The sequence below is a fragment of the Hakea prostrata genome, chromosome 10, assembly GCF_041222555.1.
Source record: "Hakea prostrata isolate BN-2017 chromosome 10, UWA_Hpros_2, whole genome shotgun sequence".
Classification (NCBI taxonomy): domain Eukaryota; kingdom Viridiplantae; phylum Streptophyta; class Magnoliopsida; order Proteales; family Proteaceae; genus Hakea; species Hakea prostrata.
This window is the reverse complement of record NC_142609.1, coordinates 42,285,278-42,306,126: the sequence shown is the minus strand read 5'-3', so window position 1 is coordinate 42,306,126 and position 20,849 is coordinate 42,285,278. Positions and strand designations below refer to the sequence as shown.

At 38.4% G+C, this 20,849-nt stretch overlaps 1 protein-coding gene across 1 annotated transcript; it reads left to right on the top strand.

The window, feature by feature from the left end:
* On the top strand, positions 1-20,349 carry LOC149003125 (exocyst complex component EXO70A1-like). Its single transcript, XM_089136179.1, has 12 exons — positions 1-267; positions 453-548; positions 2,482-2,687; positions 4,322-4,582; positions 6,761-6,899; positions 6,979-7,191; positions 14,853-15,058; positions 16,678-16,878; positions 16,968-17,067; positions 19,594-19,706; positions 19,785-19,931; positions 20,048-20,349. Exons 1-12 carry the CDS (start codon positions 127-129, stop codon positions 20,163-20,165), a joined length of 1,941 nt encoding a protein of 646 aa, XP_088992305.1. The 5' UTR covers positions 1-126; the 3' UTR covers positions 20,166-20,349.
* Positions 20,350-20,849: the final 500 nt, after the last annotated feature.

The following is a 20,849-nucleotide window of genomic DNA, read 5'->3' as shown; positions in this document are numbered from 1 at the left end:
GAAGTGGCATCTTGGCATGACACCTAACACAGGCATTCCAAGCCCGGAGAAGAGGAGTTTTGGCTCTCCTTCCTTAGCTGTACGCAGAGAGATTGTCGGTGCCGGAGATTTGGGGTTTCTCTGGCCATGGAAACCCTAACTCAGAAAGCGGCCTTCATGAGGGAGTCTCTTCAGAAGAGCCAAACCATCACCGACAACATGGTAACCATTCTCGGCTCCTTTGATCATCGTCTCTCTGCTCTTGAGACCGCTATGCGTCCCACTCAGGTATCGACATTGATATGCCTTTCCGATTCTTGGCGTTTCTGAATTCTCCTTACTTGCCTTGCCTCGAGCTCACGAGATTTGTCTTGATCGCGTATATTTGAAAAAATTCAGAGTTCTGAGGGTTTCATGTTTTCAACAGTGTTTTTCGTTTGATTTATGCTGACCTATGGATGTTTGTGGTACAGATAAGAACGCATTCTATTCGGAGAGCACACGAGAATATTGATAAAACTTTGAAGGCTGCTGAGGTTATATTGGCACAATTCGATCTTTCTCGGCAGGTTGGTCATTTTTGGTCATGTTCTGACGCACTGAATTAATTATACGGTTACAACCTTTTTTTTTTTATTTCATTTTTATTTTGAGTTTGTTATTGACTTTCCCCTTGCATTGCGGTATCAACGAGTCATTGTTTTTCGTTATTTCAGCTCATTCCTCTTTTGAAATTGTATTTTTGTTGCTTTCTTCTCTAATGCCCCGTTTTCTGACTTTACTGTTATAGTTCTGTAAAGTAGTTCTCCGAACTAGCGTTGCTGCTACGTGTTTCTACAATAACCCTGTTGAAATAATTTTTTTAGTTTGTTATTTTCCCCCTTTGTTGGGTAGAGAGCAGGAGAGATAGTTCAATGAACTCAGTAGTTTATTCTCAAGGAGAAATGCCTGCTTGCTTTTGGTGATTGAGAATTTACCTGTGTCATTTAAAGCTGGGCGCCTGAAAAGAACAGTAGTTGCTTTCCGCAGCTTCCAATTTCATCTATTCAATTCAAAATGCTCAACTAAAAATGCTGATGCACAACTAGATTTTTTAAACTATTTGTAGCAATGACTAGATTCTAAACCCCCCCCCCCCCCCCCAAGTTTTTAGATGTGAAGACCATATAGCAGTAAGATAGAGCCAGGACTTCTTGGACTGAAAAATGTATATGTAGAATTGAATTCAGCCAGTTGTCTCGATAGTTGGATATCATTGAGAAATAGGAGTCAGTATCAAACTTTATTTGCCTGTGATTATTTGTAGTATGGAATGAGTCAATCATCCACTTTGGTTCTTATTCAACAAAAATAAATATGTTCTTAGTGAAAGAATGACCAATGACGATCCAACTCTGAGAGGGGAGGAGGAGGACCAGAATCTTGCTTAGACATTCTAAATAAAAATCCCATGTAAAAAGTAAGGCTAGCACTCGATTGTGTAGCAATTATGTAACTTCCCAACTTGTTAAAGGTCACCTCCTTATAATCATTCCGTGCCTATGTTTTCTAATTTATTATTTTATTTTAAAAGTATCTTACGTTTTTTTCCCTGAGCCATACTATTCCCGTTTGTTAGGTCCCTTGGAATTTCTCAAAAGGTCTAGCATTTCCCAAAAAAAAAAAAAAGAATAATTTATTGAATTCTTGAGGTCATTACTTTGGAAAATTTGTAATTCTCCAATACAAGCTTAATTTTAAAACCTGCTTCTGATACTTCCTTTCCGCTGTTTGCCAACCAAGTAGAAAATAGTTTTGAAATGGCCATCTATAGTTATGTGCCACTACATCTTGAAGCAAGTTTGCACCACGGAGAGGGGTGAGCGTTAATCCTCTCACCGATAAATCTTGCCTAGTAGATCTCTTAATCCCGACTGGTGGCCCATTTGGGAGCCATATTAACATCTGTTCCTCTACTCTTTTGGTCTTATAACAGATTTGTTTGTTAATACATGCATGATTACATTGAAGAGGGCATAAAGCTGCATTCCCTTGGATGAAATCTGCAAAGTGAGGCTTTTAGTGCCGATTACAATCTTTTACTTGTTATTATCATTATGCACATAGTTTTTCTCCAGTAGCCTCTTTCACCAGCATGAACATCAAATTCAAAAAAGTTATTGAGCAGCAGGTCTCACAAGGGGTTGCTGCAACTCCAACATATGTAGAACTGACATTCTTAATTAGATACTACGGTTGTTCTTTAGATTTCCACACTGCAGTTGATGACTGAGATGGAATGCCCTCCCACCCTCGTGACAACAACAACAAACCCCCCCCCCCCCCAAAAAAAAAAAAAAAAAAAAAAAGAACGGAATATTTGTTAGTACTTAAGTTTACTTTCCTTCTCTAGTTTTTTATTAGTAGCATCTTCGCTACATCTATGCCTGAGGGGTTGTACCATGCTTTGTATTATATGTCTGAATTGTCAAATTCTGATTTAAGCAACTTTTATGTGTGTAGGCAGAGGCTAAAATACTCAAGGGGCCACATGAGGACCTTGAAAGTTATCTAGAAGCAGTTGATCAACTTAGAAGTAATGTCCGCTTCTTCAGTAGCAACAAAAGCTTTAAGAGTAGTGATGGGGTGCTTAATCATGCAAATAGCTTGCTTGGAAAGGCCATCCTCAAGCTGGAAGAGGAGTTTAAGCTGCTTTTAGCCACTTACAGGTTTGCTTCTTGATGTGGGACTTTTGTCTTAGAGATTATGCATAAAACAATCAGCTTTTTGATGGTTTTGTGGTTTATTGGCTTGGTGACAGTTCTGCGGGAAGCAAAATTTCATTAACATGTGTGTGTGTGTGTGTGTGTGTGTGTGTGTGTTTTCTTCTTTTCTCCCTCTGTTTGGTAAATATTATTTTATAGTCAGGCTGACTTGTGTAAGAGAGCAAAGGAATTGCTGTTGGTGGGCTCTGCATACACAAGTTCTTAAGTATTGGTACATATTTTGGGGTCTTATCATCTTGAAAAAGAAGTGAAGAAGACCAAAATCCATAGTTGCCTAAATTTTAGAAGCAATATTATAAGTTGTCAAAATGGAATATAAGTATGAAAATTTGTGTAAAATTTGGTAAGAAAATTGAAGCGTATCTCAGTTTCTGAGGTTATAGAGGAGTAGATGTAGGGTCGATTAGGTAGAACCACTATAAAACTGTGTGTTGATTTTGGTTTTGATTTTATTTCTTGCTCTGTACTTGCTTTTGTAATATCTAAAAAGAGGTAAGTGTTCACTAGGTCAACCTCTTCACCCTCCTCTAGCTTGATTTAAATGAAATTCCATAATCATCATTGCTGTAGCAAGACCAACTAATGGATGCACACCAGTTTGAACTTTGAACCATCTCAGTTAACCTTGTATTTTGTTGATACTAATCAAAATTTCTTCTTGTAATTTTTCTCCTCCAAATGAAATTCAATGGATTCCATAGAGTTTCGTTCAATGGATTCTATAGAAATCATTTCTTCATCATGGTCAACTGAAACTTTGATTCTCTGTGTTTTCTTGTCTTAGATACTAAGGAATGCGCTAGCTGTGGGTCAATAAATTTATTTGTTTGCATTTTATTTTGCGTGAACATGGATACATTACATGCTGGATGACTGGCTTAGAGGGTATAAAACTTAATTTGCTTAGTTTGCTGTGCACTGGTGTGTCCAAATCCTGGAATTTGGTCCTGCCCATCCTTGGATGTCATATAGGGTTGGTTCTGAGTCTCTGTTTAGAGGCCCCTTGTAAGTTTAATTTCTTGAACTGACCTTCACCAGGAATTAGCCTGAAATTATATATGTGATCTGGATGGTATTTTATTTATTACAACTTATGCCCCCCCCCCCTAAAAAAAAAAAACCAAAAAATATTAAGTTTGATTATGTATAGTAAACTCGAGTTAGTGATGTGTACAATATCATATTGCAACAAATGATACACCATGTTCTAAATTACTTCCTTCAATGCATTATATTAATAGTTTATGTGTTAGTAATTTACCCTTAATATCTCCTTCACATAGATCTAAAAAAAGAAAGAAAAAGAGAGAGAGAGAGAGTTCACTTACGAACTGGACCTTTGAAATTTTTAATTGTCTGCACCCTATCTGAGTTTATCTAATTGGGCTGGTGCCATCCATGGTTAATTGTGAAATTCTATATGCAGAAGATTTCCCGTGATTGAAGGAAAAAAAAATTACTTATTGTTATTCATTCCACATGCTCTGTGATTCTGGACAAGATATTACATTTATCGTAATGTGCCGGTTCACTGCTGTTTTACATCCTAGTAAGTTTCATTTTTGTTTCTTTTTCAGCAAGCCTGTGGAGCCTGATTGTCTTTTTGAGGGCCTACCCAACTCTCTGCGGCCATCCTCAGGATCACCTGGGCACCAAGCTGATTCCACTGGCAAGAATCCATCTACCAATCATCATTCTGAGCACCCAAACAAAAGCTTAGAGACTGCTGTTTATACCCCTCCAACTCTCATTCCACCAAGGGTTCTGCCATTGTTGCATGATCTAGCCCAACAAGTGGTTGAAGCTGGAAACCAGCAGCAGCTACTTAAAATTTATAGGTAATGAGCTCTATTTCTGTCCTTCAGATTAAGATGTACATGATTTGTTTACTTACGTATATTTTAGTATCTATTATACTGCCTTCTTATTCTGTTAGAGTAGATTATCTTTTGAGTAACTAAACCCCCCCCCCCCCAACCCCCAAAAAAAAAAAAAAAAAAATTTCAACCTTTCCCTGTCTGATATGACACTACTTACTAAGCACCTAGTGATTGTTCAAATTTCTTGCCTTATGCCTGATATTAGGATCCATGTCCATAAATGTTTTTGTATGCAATGAGCTTTTATGGAACTAGAATCACAAGTACCACTTGGTTAGGAATTTTTTTCCCGGAGGAGTACCATCCCACTTGAATTGATGTCATGTTCAGTTATGGAATTTGGACCTAAACTGTCCACTCTGGAGTTTGGGTCATTTTGTATTAATAGTTCTTTGAAGTTAGCTAATTGGATTGGTCTTTGTGATTCAGCAGCAAGATTATACTTTATCATGCTTGCATCAATAAAAGTGTCCAATTTGAATGGTGGAAGAAAAACAGCGACTTCTTCGCTGAGTTAGATTATCTGGATTTAACAAACAAAGCTCATATAAACAGTAATCTATTATCCAATATTTTTTTATTTTCATTCTCCCACCAGACGCAGGTGTTGTAACCTTATTGCCAGATGTGGAAACTAACTGTTTTTGTGATATCATTCAATTGACTTATATATGGTTTTCTATGAGTGGGATTTGTTGTGAATAAAACTATATCTGTTATTCAATCTTTTTATTAATCTGGAATCAAATATGCAATTGAATATCTTCAGCTATGAAGCATTTGATTCATATCGGCAATGGACAAACCATGGAAAGTTGCATATGGATATCAAATTTCAAACTGAATATTGAAAAAGTGAGATAGTGGCATCAAATCTGTGGCATAAAAACAAATAGATAAAGGAACCTTCTCTGTTGTTTTTTCACATCATATCCATTGTCATTTGTCTAAAAGTACAATAGTGTGAATGAACACATCAAATACCTGGAAAGCGATAGGACCCCTTTTACTTAAGCTGCAGAATTTACCCTCAGAAGACCAACCGCAGAAATGCTACGTTTGAATCATTTCATTGATATAAGATGGCCATTAACAAAGCTTACATTAACTACGAAACAATAAAAACTGCAATAAAAACCACTGCTGCTATCAACTCGACACAGCACACCTATAAGCAATAAACCTGAAAATCCCACTCGAGAGACCCTGCTCTTCCCCAGCAAACTTAGCTTGCTTTCCACTCCATTCCCCCCCCCCCCTTCACACTTCTCACATTCCTTTTCTTATGTACCACAATCCTAACAAACTCCCCCACTATCTCCAGTCATTCCCTGCCATGTGGTGTTTCTTTTGCATGCCCCTGTTTCAGTGTGGTTGTGGATGCTGCCCCATACCATCCTGCCATTTGTCACTTGCTGGTTGGATTGTCCCTGATATTTGCTGATGATGATCTGATGCTTCCCCTCCTATTCTTCCAATTGTATACTCGAGTTATAAGGGGCCTATCAGAAAGCATCCAAGGAAACCTACCTTTTGAATCCAAAATTAAAGAAGAAATTGAAACATCTATCTAGGTTCCTGACTGGAAAGAATCTACAGGGCATTTTACGCCAATAGCCAATAAGAAGAAATCTTCTCATGTGCTAACCTGACTTTTTGATTGGAGAAGACAAACTACTGAAGTACTGCTATCCAGTCTTTTAAAAGCATGCAGAAATTGAAAATTGTAACTTTTGAACTGCAGGAAGGGTTGTGATGAGTTTGAACATAGTTATAATTAAAGTACAAATTGAAGCTGCTCCATGTCATCATTCTTAAACTGTATGTTGGAAGTTGTAACTTCTTCTCACTGAGGAAGTGGACGTGCTATTTTTAGATATCCAACTGAATTAGAAAAACAGATTAACAATTGGATCTGCCTGGACTGGTCAGCACAGGCTTAAAGTTGGTCAAATTCAGACGTGAATCTGGATACTGTCTGGTTCATTAAGAGCTGTAGTTATTTATAATATAAAATAATAATTTAACGTGAAGGAGTACATGGTCGTCTCTTGTTGCATATTTACTTTTTTATAATGCACCATCTCAAATGGCAGAACCATTTAAGACTCATATCATTTGTTCATTGACATTTAGGGAGACTCGTGCTTCTGTTTTGGAACTAAGCCTTCGTAAATTGGGTGTGGAGAGACTTAGTAAAGACGACGTGCAGAAGATGCAGTGGGAGGTCTTGGAGGCTAAGATTGGGAACTGGATCCATTTCATGCGAATTGCGGTTAGAAAATTTCGGAAATTTGTTTAGTTATTTTTTTTTAATGTTTGATCTTTAAACCATCTCTTTGTATTTGAATCAGGTCAAACTGCTGTTTGCCGGGGAAAGGAACGTCTGTGACCAAATATTTGACAACATTGACTCCCTTAGGGATCAATGTTTTGCTGAAGTCACTGGAAGCAGTGTAGGAATGCTACTAAGTTTTGGCGAGGCTATTGCCAAAAGCAAAAGATCCCCAGAAAAGTTGTTTGTACTTCTAGACATGTATGAGATAATGCGAGAGATTCAGCCAGAGGTATATTCATCCAAATAACTTGAAATAAAGATTTTCTTGAATATCATATATTGATGATTTAAGCTTTTTCAAAATTTAAGTTGATTTTTAATTTTTTTTGGGTTAAATATGTTCCCACCTATTACCTGGATATACCAATAGGTGTACCATCTAATGCAGCTACTATGATTTGCTTGTACCATGATAAAGGAGTAGCCCTTATCGTGGTTTCGTTTATTGCTTTATATCTTTTACTTTTGGTAGGAGCTTTGTCAGTTTTCTGTCTAGATTAAATTTAGTTTCCTATTCAGATTACAATTATATTTACAAGATTATGAATAAAGGCACAATCTTTGATAGATCTCTGAAGAATGAATATTTTATGGTTCAACTCATTCTCTTCCATTGTTCTCTCTTTCTTCTCTTCATTGGTATTGGTTTGCTTCCAACTTGGTTTTGTCACACTTTTGAAAGAACTGGTTTTTATGTAGACAGAATTTTAGTGAGGTTAAAATCTGTGTAAAGAAAATGCTAAATTCCCTGGCTCCTGTGATCCAAAATTCTATCATCCACACAGATTGAGAAAGTAATTTCAACTCCCCCCCCCCCCCCCCCCAAAAAAAAAAAAAAAATCCCTCTCATTTACAAGGTTTTTGATGCAAGACATTACATGCAAAGGGTGTTCTGTTAGGCGAGCAGAATCCACTTGAGTAATAAACCAATGAGAAATGCTTTCCCCACGGGGGAGGCTGCACCCAGACAGATGGGGGTGGGTGAGAATAACCATCCTGCCCCTTGAATGACTGAGATGACTGTTCACCTGGTTCCATATGTCTGTGCGCAGCCTGCCCCGCATGCGCTCCCGAATAGAGAACATTACTCCTAAACTAAAAATGCTACTCAGTTGCAAATGCCTACTATTGCTGGTTTCACTTCATACCTTTCCTGATGTGTCTGGGGATTTGGTTTTGCATTTTTATTGATGAAGGGTGGGATGAGTTGCACAACAGACTTTCTAATGACGCTTAGAGTCTGATCAGTAAAACAAAATTGAATTCAGGACTGTGCAGAGTCATTCTAACTCCTTTAACTTGGCAAACCAAGACACTATTGTTCTATATGCAAACTGTTGAAGCCCTGCAGTAGCTGGACTTTCTAATCCTAGCAGCAACAGCAGAAAAAGGCAGAATTGTCCTAGAATTTCTATAATTAATTTAGGGTTGTTTTTCTTATTTAATTATTGTATACTGTCATTAACCAGGGACAGAATAGACATAAGCCTTTGTTTTAATTGTTATAAAACAACGCCTGTGATGAGAGGAAAAATTGTCGGATCGCAGGCCCTCTTCTTGGCTTACAAAACTCCTTTTCCTTCTTCTCTGATCTTCTCTTGCTTCTGTTTGTCTTTTAGCTGATTACGGACTTGGGTTCAGATATGGTATCAGAGCTCCTGTAATCAGCTCATGGAAACTTTCTTTCTCTCTCGCTTAATTAAGTATCCGCTGTTTTTTTCTTCTTCTTTACCCGGTCCACAGCTACCTATTGCTGCATTAATTATGTTTTAGATCCTTCTTCAAATATATAAAGTGCTCCTATACTGCTGCGTTTGGAGATCTGTGAAGTTGCTGGTCAAGGAAGACGCCAGTTGAACCTGCCCAATTGCCCATGCATCACCAAAGCCCTGTCAAACTTGCGCCAGCCTAGTACCAATTGCCTTGCTCTTGGTTATCTTTTTTTTGGCTCTCTGGATTGCATTGATTATTCTACTTCTGCACTAGCTGGTAACTTCAATGACAAACTCTCTTTGGTCCTAGAACTGCTACTAGACTACCTCTATATGGTTTGCTACATGCTGTTTTTTCTGGCCTGTGTCTGCTCCTGCCCTATCTACCAGAATCGACTCCAATCCTTAATTGTTCTGGTTGATAGGATATTATGCATTGATATTGCCTCTGTTGTTTGCTGCATTACTTCCTACTATTGCTGCCCTATTTGCCAGAAACAACTTCAGCCCCTTTTCTTCTGGTAAATAGGATATTTTTTCTGCTGTTACTGCTGAATTTTTATTCCTGCTGGTTCTGTTATTACTGCACTTGAAAACACTGCTGTTATGATTCTGTTATAGCTGCACTTGAATGCTTCTACTGCTGGTCTGCTGGTTTTGTTATTGCTGTACTCGAACACTAATGCTGATCTACACTTTTTGGATCCTAAATTGTCCTAATGGCTACTGAGGCTGCTGCACCCTCAGAAAATAATGCACCTACATTTTTATCTGAACAACTTAAGAGATAACTTCCATTAAGCTTAAATGCAGCTCTAACTGCCTTCTATTGCCCAACTGCTACTTATATTGCTAATAATCTTGTGTTCCATGAGCACACCAAACATAGAGAGGTGGACTGTCATTTTGTTAGAGATGCTGTGATGAAGAAACTGACTGTCGCTCTGTTTGTGTCCTCTTCTGACCAACTAACAGATATTTTTATTAGGGAACCGTTCGCTCCTAGTTCGTTCTAATTGTACCAAGTTGAGCATGGTTGACTTGTATGCTTTACCAAGTTGAGCATGGTTGACTTGTATGCTTCAGCTTGAGGGTAGTGTTGAAGCCAAGGTATGAATTTCACCAATACAAAGGGGTTCACCCCCAGGTGAGACTGGCGAAAACCCGAAATGTCGGCAAAATTTTGCCAAAATTTGGGGTGGTTTCAGTTTGGAAAAAAGTTGTTGGGATGAACTAGATGGGAATGTTTGGGTTGGGCTTGGGCAATATTAATTGCCTGAGTAGGTGGGTTCAATTTCATATTCGGGGTGGGCCGTTGGCCTAATTGAGTTAAGGCCATTTGGATTATGAACTTAGCAAGCTAGGATGGGCCTATGGGCCTCGTGATATTTTGAATTTTTTTTGCGATACATGGCCAAGTTAACCAAATTTCACGATATTTTGGGTTTTTTTTCTCAATATATCGCTTATTTAATGCAAGTATCATTTTGCCCTTTACCGAACCACCGAAATATCGAAAACTTCCTACCATACTTGAAGCTCTGCAATAGTAGGACTTCTAATCCTAGTGGCGACAGCAGAAAAGGGCAGAATTGTCCTATGCTTCTTCAATTAATTTACAGCTGTTTTCTTATTTAGTTATTGTAACCATGCCATCATTAAACAGTGCCTTTGTTTTAATTGTTATAAAACAAGGCCTCCGAGTAGAGGAAAAATTATCTAATCACAGGCCCTCTTCTTGGCTTACGAAACATTCTCTTCTTCTCCTTCTTCTCTAATTTTCTCTTTCTTTTCTTTGTCCTTAAGCTGACTACAGGATCTTGGGTTCGAACAAAAACTTAATTTCCCAAGCATGGCTTATAGATTAGGCTTGTTGAATGAAACTTATGCAAATTGTTGAGATTTGTGCAAGTTATCGATCTGCTGCCTTGGTGCGCAAGTTAGAGTTATCAAGCAGCAACCTTACTGCACAAGTTTACGTGTAATGCTGTACGTGAGGGGCATATTGGAGACTTATTCTATATGCACGAAGGATTTGTTGAAGAATATTGTTGGTCCAGATCTTTGTCCTCCTAAGGTGGTATTCTACATTAACACCTAACTATCTACTTCGTCTGTAGTAATCCATACCTACCTACTTGGTCTGTGGTTACATATACTACCTTCACCTACGTACTTAGTTTGTAGTAACCCATACTACCTGATGTAAGAGAAACCTTAGAAACTAGGGGACCTACAAAGTGGGCTACTAGACTCTTAGAATGAAACACCTATTCTTTACAGATAGTATAGAAAAGGAATTGCAGCACTTGAATTCTGATTAATCATGCATATAAGACAGCTAAAGTAGAGAAAGAAACACAATAAGGCCTAACTGATAAGCACAACTAAACAAGAATCAATAGGGAAACAAGGGGATGGAGATCTTAGCACCATAACACTAAATTGAATGCAAGGGGATTAAGAAACTTAAAGAAGATAGAGCTGTCCTAATCAATATCAGATTTCTAACAAGGAATTCAGCAATTAACAATGTAAAGGGAGTCTTAGGAAGTTTTGTTTTAAAGAAAACTGCTGCCAAAGAATAAATGAGAAATATTTAGGGAGAGATAATGTTACCTGCTGATCCTGGCTGCAAAACAGGGATTAGAAAACATCTAGGAACAAAAATAAGAGAAAAAAATATTTTTAAGTAATGGTGAATCCTAGGAATCAACAGTAGGTTAGAATGGAGAACCATAGCAAGATTGTTGTTCTAGGGGTGATAATAGAGAAGGAGAGAAAGAAAAGAAGAAATAAAAAAAAGAAGGTACGGCAGAGAAAAAAGAAAATTCTAACGGACAGAATAGTAGGGAAAGAGGAAGAAGGAAAAAAAAAAAGAAAACTGAGAGAAGAGAAGAGGGATAGAAATAATCGATAGAAAGGAAAAAGAAAAGAGAGAATAAAACAATTATGCAGAAGAAAAGAAAAGAAGAAGAGATAAAACTGATCCACTCAAGAGAGGAAAGGTAGAAGAGGAGAAGAAGAACTTACTAGAAATCCGCGCCAAGAAAGAGACTCGCACAAGAGAGAGGAATCTTTTAATTTTGCATTCATTCATTCATTCATTGCCAAAAACGAATTCCGTACAAGGTTTAAATGAAAGGATTGATCCCTCCCAACCCTACATGTTTACTTCCCAAAATAACCCCAACTTAAGTAGTAAATATAACCCAAACCCAAAATAATTTAAAATTGAGCCAAAATAGACTCTAGGCCCAGCCCATAAAGACTCAAACATGAAATTAAAATATTTCAATAGCAAACTACTACCCAACCACTAAGACTAAGGAAAATAACATGACAAACTGCCTATGAGCAGTGTTTCTCATCGAACCATAGGATCCTAGCAATTCGATAACCTCCGAACTCATCATTCATCCACATAGATGCTGGTGTGGGATGATCTATACGTCAGCGTCGTCGGTAAACTTGGAATTGCTCACTGATGTCCTCATCACTACCTTATCTACTTAGTCCGTAATAACCTATACTGCCTTTTACGTACTTACTTAGTCCGTGGTAATCCATACTACCTTACTTACTTGGTTTGCAGTAACCTATACTGCCTTTACCTACCTATTTGGTCCGCAATTGCCAATACCCACACATACCTTTGCTTACTACTTTGTCTTCTTGCAAGAGGTTTTCTGTGGACATTGGAGTTATAATTTTTATTTGTTAGTGTGAAGATTCCTCCCTATTACTGGCATTATTTGGATAATACCTTAGATGCTACTATACTTATGGATTTTGTTCATCTTCAATGTTGTCAATTGTTCTCATTATTTGATGGTTCACTTTTGATATGAAGAATTAAAGTTTTTTTTTCTTCAGTTAATGTTGATTATCTCTTGGGTGATCTCAGTGTTTATCGTTGTTTGCTATTGCTACTTGTGTTCAAGATGATAGAGCTTTAGTATATGTTCTTGTTATTCTCCAAGCTGGAGTCTTTGATTTGAATGCTCCAGCTTGAAGGGAGTGTTGAGATTTGTGCAAGTTATGGATCTGCCTTGGGGTGCAAGTTGAAGTTATGGAGCAGCAACCTTAGTGCACAAGTTTCTACTTTACAGAGTTTCTATTTTGGAGAGCAAGCTTAGTGCAGAAGTTTTGGAGAATCAAAGTTTCCTTTTCTACGTAGTTATTATTTTCAGATTGTTACTAATTTTCATACTTACTATTTTCTTGTTGCTTGGTTGACAAGTAATCTCCCTAGGATAGTTTCATTTTTGTTAGATTTGGGAGATTCTATACAGTATGTAATTTTTCTTTCTGCTGTAACTCACTTTCCTAAACTATGACTTGATTTTACATTATAAATAAAGTATCAGGGGAGAGGCAAAACTTACACATGCAACCTCTCTGCCTTATCCCTCTCTTCTTCTTTTTCTTCTTCTATTTTTCTTCTCTCTGAATTTGTTCCAATCCCTAGGCTGATTACAGGTGCTGAAATTATAACACAAATAAAAAGCCTAACCTATAATATGACCATACATAAAGTGTTTTCAGCCCATTGGACTTCCACCAGGCACCAGCACCTCGTGGGCCTCCCAAGCTTACACCTTCGCCTGTATCAAGGGTTAATATTGATCTAACCAGTCTCATGTAGCTGCATCAATAAGAGGCATATCACACAGCATATTCTAAAACAATAGAAATTTGCCTTAACATAGTACTTATCTAATTTTGAACAGTGATACCAGGACATTTGATTTACTTAAGAAAAGAAGGAAAGTATGAATACATGTACATGATATTCTATATGTCTATAGTGACTGTATGCATTTTGTGAAGTACTTTTTTGGTGTTTCTACTTTTAATCTTTGTTCCCAAAAGTCTTTTTCAGATTGTTTCTCTTCAAGTCCTCTTGTTGATGGAGTATAAGAGTACTGAAATGAAAGAAAGCATTTTCTGCTGCATTTTTGAATAATTGGTCCAAGTTAAGGTTTCTCACAATTCCATACATTTCAAGGCTAATTTGACCTGAAATGGCTAGAAGTTATTTTGATTATTGGAATTTGTTATTTCTGTGTGTAGTTTGAAATTTCACTCACTTTACTTCTACCTTTTCTATTGAATTTTCCATATTCATTTAGTTTCTTCATATATATTACATTTGACTCCTAAGGAAGCATTGTTCAAAGTTTTGAATGTCACTATCAAAATGTTTGGATCTTTAGTAGTGGGTTATGTGGCCAACCTCCATCCAGTCCATTTTTCCTTGTAGGTTTCCCAACCTTAGCCTATAATCAAAAGCATGCACAATGCTGCACATAAATCACTGGCAGTGGGTAGGTTCATGAGTTGGATTGATTTTAGCTGCGCTAATGTTTTCTGTAATGCCTTTTCAGTTACCCTTGCATTTTGTAGGGTGTGGTTGTTGCAAGAATCTTCAGTAAGTGTGTATTATAGTTAGTCTTTTGTGGACCCATCAAGAGGAAGACCGGAAGGAAGAGGAGAGACCCCAGGAGCTATCAATAAGCCTAGTCCTTGGGGAGTCAACAACAGGGGGGTGGGGGAGAGATAGAAGTCTAGAAGAGACATCAAAACAGATGGCATTCCAAATTGAGTCTAGAGAGCGAGATTTGAAGGTCCATCTCTTAAGGTTGCGCTCCCACCACAAGTGTTGGATTGTAGCTCCAAAAACTAGCTTACCAATTTGGTCACAAATAGAGGAGCCCAAAAAGTTTCTCAAGATCCTTTTGTAGGCATTTACGCCCCATTTGTTGACGCTTGCATCCCTTGAGTGTTACTCTTGGGGTGAAGTACTGGAGTTGCATCAGCAAATTTATAGTTTTATTTTGTAAATCATGATGAAAAGGTTTGGTCTTTCACTGATTTTGACGAGCAGGGGTGCCTGATAATTTTAGTATTTGAAGATCTTAATTCCAGTCTATCTCAAGTTTGGGTTTTTCCAAACTTTATATCTAATGTCCTGGCAATTTGGCAACTATTTGCTCACCTTTTACACTGACAGTTATTTCTTTTATAAAAAATGGATGTTGGATTCCTCTGATTTGATTTAACGATTAGTGCCTGCCTGTTGGTTATTCTATTTACTATTTTTTCATTTGCTTTAACATTATTCTCATTTTCCAAAATGTACTTGGTTTTACATGAATACTTGTCCATTGAGCAGATAGAGACAATTTTTAATGGAAAAGCTTGCACTGAAATGAGAGAATCTGCATTGACATTGACAAAGCGTCTGGCCCAGACAGCGCAAGAGACCTTTGGTGATTTTGAGGAGGCAGTTGAAAAAGATGCTACAAAAACTGCTGTTCTGGATGGAACTGTGCATCCTTTGACGAGCTATGTTATTAACTATGTGAAGTTTTTGTTTGAGTAAGTCATTTTACCCTTTTTTGGTGACCTAGAATCATTGGTTATGGTTTCTTGATAACCCATATCATTTGTATAAAAGGTGAGCCAAGTCTAACCAATACCATGTATTCTGTTGGACTATGATCTTTCATCTTGTGCAACTTAATTGGTTTTAGTTACAGTTGATGATTTTTGTTTTGGATGAATAAAAAATTCATTACCAAAGAAAAGAAGGGGAGGAAAATATACAATAGAACCAAGAAGGCTCAACATGCAGTACTAAGCCTTACAGTAAACCTAAAATGATGCACAAAGAGAAAGACGATACATATCACCAGGCAATAATGGACCAAAAGACAAGGCCAAGAGGCCGAGCTTGACTAAGCCAAACCTAGAAATCTCACTAATCTTATTCTTCTTGACTCAGCGAGGATTGTTGGTGGTAGAGCAGCAAACTAGAGGGATTTCTTGACCTAGATGCTTCTGTACTGCCTCAAGCAACATTGCAGGATTTGAAAGTTACAGTAGCATGGATGAGGAGAGCTCAGCTGTTGTGGGGCTGGCAAAGGATTCTCAGAACCAAAGCACCAACAGGTTGTAGCTCTGCAGAATCATCATCAAGAGCAGGGTCTTCAACGGAGTTGACTTCAGAAAGCTTCACATTGACCAGCGGCAGCAATGGTAACAAGGAGGCCAGGGAAAAGCACAACGGAGGTGGCATGGGCAGGGAAAGAGGGCTTGAAATGGCTCAGAAAGGCAAGAAAGAAGCAACTAGAAAGGAAGCCAGAAGAATAGTAGGTGGAAGCCAGGAGGGGTCTCCTGCTCTTGCTCCTTGCCATCTTTAGATTAGAGAGAAGGAAGAGAGGGAGTGAAAGAGAGAGCATTTGGGGGGGGGGGGGGGGGGGGAGAGAGAGATGAGGAGAGGCAGAACGAGAGAGAAGAGGAGGAAAGGAGAGCGAGAGAAACAGAGAGAAGGCAATGGAGACTCACCGGAGAGAAAGAGATTCTCCTTCTCTCGCTCCTTGCTATCCTTGGATTAGAAGGAAGGAAGAGACGGAGTGAAAGAGAGAGCAGGTAGAATGAGAGAGGAGGAGGAAAGAAGGAGAGCAAGAGATAGAGAAGAGAGAGAGGGAGAGAAGGCGATGGAGACTCACTGGAGAGAGAGAGGTTCTCCTTCTCTTGCTCCTTGCTATCCTTGGATTAGAAGGAAGGAAGAGATGGAGTGAAAGAGAGAGCAGGTAGAACGAGAGAGGAGGAGGAAAGGAGAGCAAGAGAGAGAGAAGAGAGAGACGGAGAGAAAGCGATGGAGACTCGCCGGTGAGGGAATGAAGAGAGGGAGAACAAGAAGGGCGACACCCCCTTCTTCACCCTCCCCCCTTCAACCAACTCTTCATACATTAGGCGCCTTTTCCTGCTCCAATCCTGTTGTTGATGACTTATGGACTCTTCTCTTTTGGTTTGAGTTTGAATACTAGTATTTGCATCCAATGTTGAAAGATACTATGAGTTCTGTTATCTAAAACTACACCTCTTGACCTACCTTCATATATTTTGGTCTTGAAGTTTTACTCTTCATGCTGACTGATTTATAAACATATAATTGATATACCTTTGGTTTGTTTTGCTCTTAAAATGTGCAGTTATCAGTCAACATTGAAACAACTTTTCCAAGAGTTTGATAGTAGTGATGAAGCAAACACTCAGCTGGCATCTGTAACAATGCGTATAATGCAGGCTTTAATGACCAACCTGGACGGAAAGTCCAAGCAATATAAGGATCCTTCTTTGACTCAACTATTTCTCATGAACAATATTCACTATATGGTCAGATCAGTCCGAAGGTTTGTAATATTTATTTTAGGCAATTGAAACTTGACTATCTATTTTCAGATATACATCATGGTAACAATAATATGTAATTTCTTATCAGATCAGAAGCAAAGGATTTATTGGGAGATGATTGGGTGCAACGACACCGAAGAATTGTGCAGCAGCATGCAAACCAATATAAAAGAGTTGCATGGGGAAAGGTTTGTCTTTATCATTTCAACACACTTATGGATTTTATGATGAGAATTGTGGTTTACCTTTTTTTTTTCTTTTGTTTTTCTTGTGTTGTTTGGGGGGGGGGGGGGTTATATATGCAGCCTATGATTAGTGGCTCATTTTAAAGGCCATGACAAATAAGGTGAATTTTAAAGAAGAAACTATTGGAAGACCATGAATAAAACCACGTGGATCGATAGTCTAAAGAGCTCGTGCCTTGGTGTGACAGTGAAGTTTGCTCCATTTTGACCAAGTGGTCATGGGCTTGAGTCTGAAGACAGTTTCTCTGCAAAAGCAGCAGTGGTATGACCTCCCCAGAGCCAGCGGTGGTGGGAGACGCACTGGGGATGCCCTATTCATATTGTTAATACCACGCATGGATGGATAGTCCAAGGTTTAGTGGAGGAGGAAAGTTATCATAGGAGCTGACCTGAATGCAAGGGGTTGATGTAGAGACTATGAAGACATACATGTAGGTTCCCTTCAGTGGTTTTTCCAGGATATGTATTAACATAGCTGTTTTGTTCCATTCCACTCATCTCTTACCCTACAAATAAAGCAATTCATTAGGGTCATATTGATGAATCAGTGTGCCCTGAGAGATCATCTAAAGGGTCAAGTGCACTTATATGGAACGGCCTGGCATTAGAGAGAGGAACGAGGAGGGGATCTTGGTTTTAGATTTTCTGTGGGTTACAGTCTATCCATTATAAACACTTCGATAAGAAAGAACATCAAGTGAACTACAAAAGTGGCATCATGTTGAACAAAGAGATTTTTCCCTAGTTAGGTTTGAAATATTGCTTTGTTTCGGGCTGTAACTTATACCTGGGGAGAGCTTAACAACTCAGCATAGATTGGTGATCTTGGATATGTACCTCATTACATAGAAGTATAAGATAGAAAAGCCTATTTTCTGTAAGATAAGGTGGTGGACACTTGGAGTTTAAGAAGGATATTCCCTAATTTTCTTCTCTTTTAAATGGTAAAACAAGGAAAGTGGGACTTTGAGGGAGGCACTAATACGATGTGGAGTGAGATCCCAGGGGAAACGAAAGGAAACCATGTCCCTAGGAATTACTTGGTGGTAGATGATGAGGTCCATGCAGCCATCAAGTCTGAGGAAACTACTTTTATGACATGGCAAATGACTAAGGAAGGAGAGGATAAAAAACTATAAAACTACTGGAAAGGAAGCTAAGAAGATTGTGGGAGAAGCAAGAATTATGAAGTTTTTTTGAAGTAACGATCTGAAAACAGAGGAAGGGAAAATATCCTACTTCTGTTATTTCAAACAAGTCCATTGCTTCTTAAAGTTGTATTTCTTTGTTCAGTCCTTTGAAAACATGGTCCTCTTCAGCCCCTGCTTTTGTCTACCCCTCCCAGTAGGGTTCTGAACTTCTTTTTGATTCAGAAATTGTCATTATCTTTCTGATTAATTTATTTAGGTTAGTTCATATGTTTGATGACCGCTGAATTGACGCAATGTTGTAAGTTTTCTTGTGACAACCCTAGCCTTCCTTCGATTAAAGTTAACGCTTGGTCTGCCCCTGTGGATGGATAATACTGCTGGTTTTAATAGTTGGTTGTATGTTTCTATTTTGGTTTAGTTAATGGAAGATTTCTTTCCATTGGGTTGAGCTGATTTTGTTGTATTGTTCTACTAATTGAATGTAACTTCTGACTATGACTTTATTCCAATATGTTAATGTGGATGTGAAGATATTGGTTTACCCACTCATACCTTTGAATCCAACCACTGGATATCTACAGGGTTATTGGAAGTTGTTCCTTCACCCCATTGCTATGCCAAACTTCAAGACTGAACAACCCCATGATGAATGCCAGGGAGACCCAGATGAAGGTTCAAGGGAGATGATGAAGGGCTTTTTGGTCCAAGACCATAAACCATGGGCAAGTCTGGTGAACACCAGCACTGCTCCTTTTGACCCAATTAATGTTTCCTGTTAAAAGTCCAGGGGTCTTTTTTATTTATTTAACACTGTTTCCAACCCTTTGTCAACATGTTGAAGTGAACTATTGAGTGAAACAAAAGTTGGAGCCTTGGTGGCCAGACCTTAGTTGAAGCAGTTCCCTTTCCCTCTCCTCGATGTCTCCTCTTCATTCTCTACTTTCTGTGTCATTACTTATCCTTCCCATCATGATACTCCTCGCCATTTCTTCTTCTATCTTTATCTGTAGCCATCTGTAGCCCTCAACTCTCTCCTTTTTTAAATTGCCTTTTGGCCCTCAATAATCAGATTTAAATCAAATGCTCATTGTTGGACAGATTCTGCTGTGCTTGTCCTCCCAGGCTGGACCTAAAACCTTTTGTCCTTCTTTTCGTTAGTTGTGACACTTTGTCACATTTTGGCCTGATCTTAGGTTTTAGTTATGTAGTGATGGTTTTTTGCTTCGTTTTCCTCTCACTAAAGAATAATACAGAATACTTCTCTGAACTGTAATTAACATTTCCAAGGTGTAATTAACGTTTCAAAGTTTGCCTGCAGATTCTGCAAGTTATGTCTGTTCAAGGTCTAACTTCCTCTGGTGGTGGTAGCTCAATGGGTGGTGCTGATGGACCTAACAGCAGTGGGGTTTCAAGGGCTTTGGTGAAAGAGAGGTAAAGATACTTGCATTATTGCTCTGAATTTCTTTCTTATAATTAACCACTTTAAGTAGAACTGCTTCATGTAATCAGGTTCAAGACATTCAACATAATGTTTGAGGAACTTCATCAAAAACAAACCCAGTGGACGGTGCCAGACACTGAGCTGCGAGAATCGCTGAGACTAGCAGTAGCTGAAGTCTTGTTGCCCGCATACAGATCTTTCATTAAACGTTTTGCGTATGTTTTTTCTATAAAATTTGTAGCACCCGTCATCTCTTTTTGTTTTTCATATTTTCCAGGTCTCCAAAGTTGATATAACATTAGGATTTTCTTGTTGATGTTGTCTTGGACAGACCTCTGGTGGAGAATGGTAAGAACCCACAGAAGTATGTGAAGTACACACCAGAAGATCTTGATCGAATGTTGGGTGAATTTTTTGAGGGGAAAACTTGGAATGAGGCGAAGAGGTAGACTGTACAAGTAGAACTTGCTCTGGTATGTGGTTGGCCTTGTCTGTATTCATTGTTGGGGTTAACTTCTTCGCTGGGGAATAATAAACCATGTGTAGAGCAGTGTATTTTCTTCTCTCACATAAATCTTGTAGCTTCCTTCCGCATTTTTCGATTCTGTAAAATATTTTTTCTTTTCTCAATGATATGATTGGATTTAGTCTTTAGGTCAGATGTGGATTTCTATATTTCTTTGACTTCTATCCGTGTCTGGGTTGGGAGTGTAAGCGAGCTCACGAGTAATACTTACATGGTTGAGGCTTGTGATTTGTTGAAAGTTGAAGCAGATTGACCAGCAGATGATAAATTGGAATAAAATGGTTTAGAGTGTCATGCATCTATTTTATCAAGCTATATTTGTTAAATGAAATCATACTTAAAAATCTCCTATTTTTGACGATTTTTGACGATTAGAAGAGTCATGAGAAGCTATAAATGGCTAAACCCAAAAGTCTCCTACCCTCTTGTTTCTCTCTTATCTTATCTAACATACAAAAAACCGTTAAAAGCAGTTAAATAAAGCCCATGGCAGTTGGTAATTTTCATGAATGGTCATTCTTTACGTTCCCAGTTTCATCCTCTCTTTGATTTCAATATAGAGAAGCAGCAATGGCAACATCGAGGAGTTCCTGAAATCAAACACTGG

Bases quoted from the DNA above. Each gene is read 5' to 3' on its own strand.
- LOC149003125 (XM_089136179.1), top strand. From the start codon at position 127: ATGGAAACCCTAACTCAGAAAGCGGCCTTCATGAGGGAGTCTCTTCAG. The intron at 4,583-6,760 runs GTAATGAGCTCT...ATTGACATTTAG, and splicing joins CAGCTACTTAAAATTTATAG to GGAGACTCGTGCTTCTGTTT. The intron at 19,707-19,784 runs GTAAAGATACTT...TCATGTAATCAG, and splicing joins AGGGCTTTGGTGAAAGAGAG to GTTCAAGACATTCAACATAA.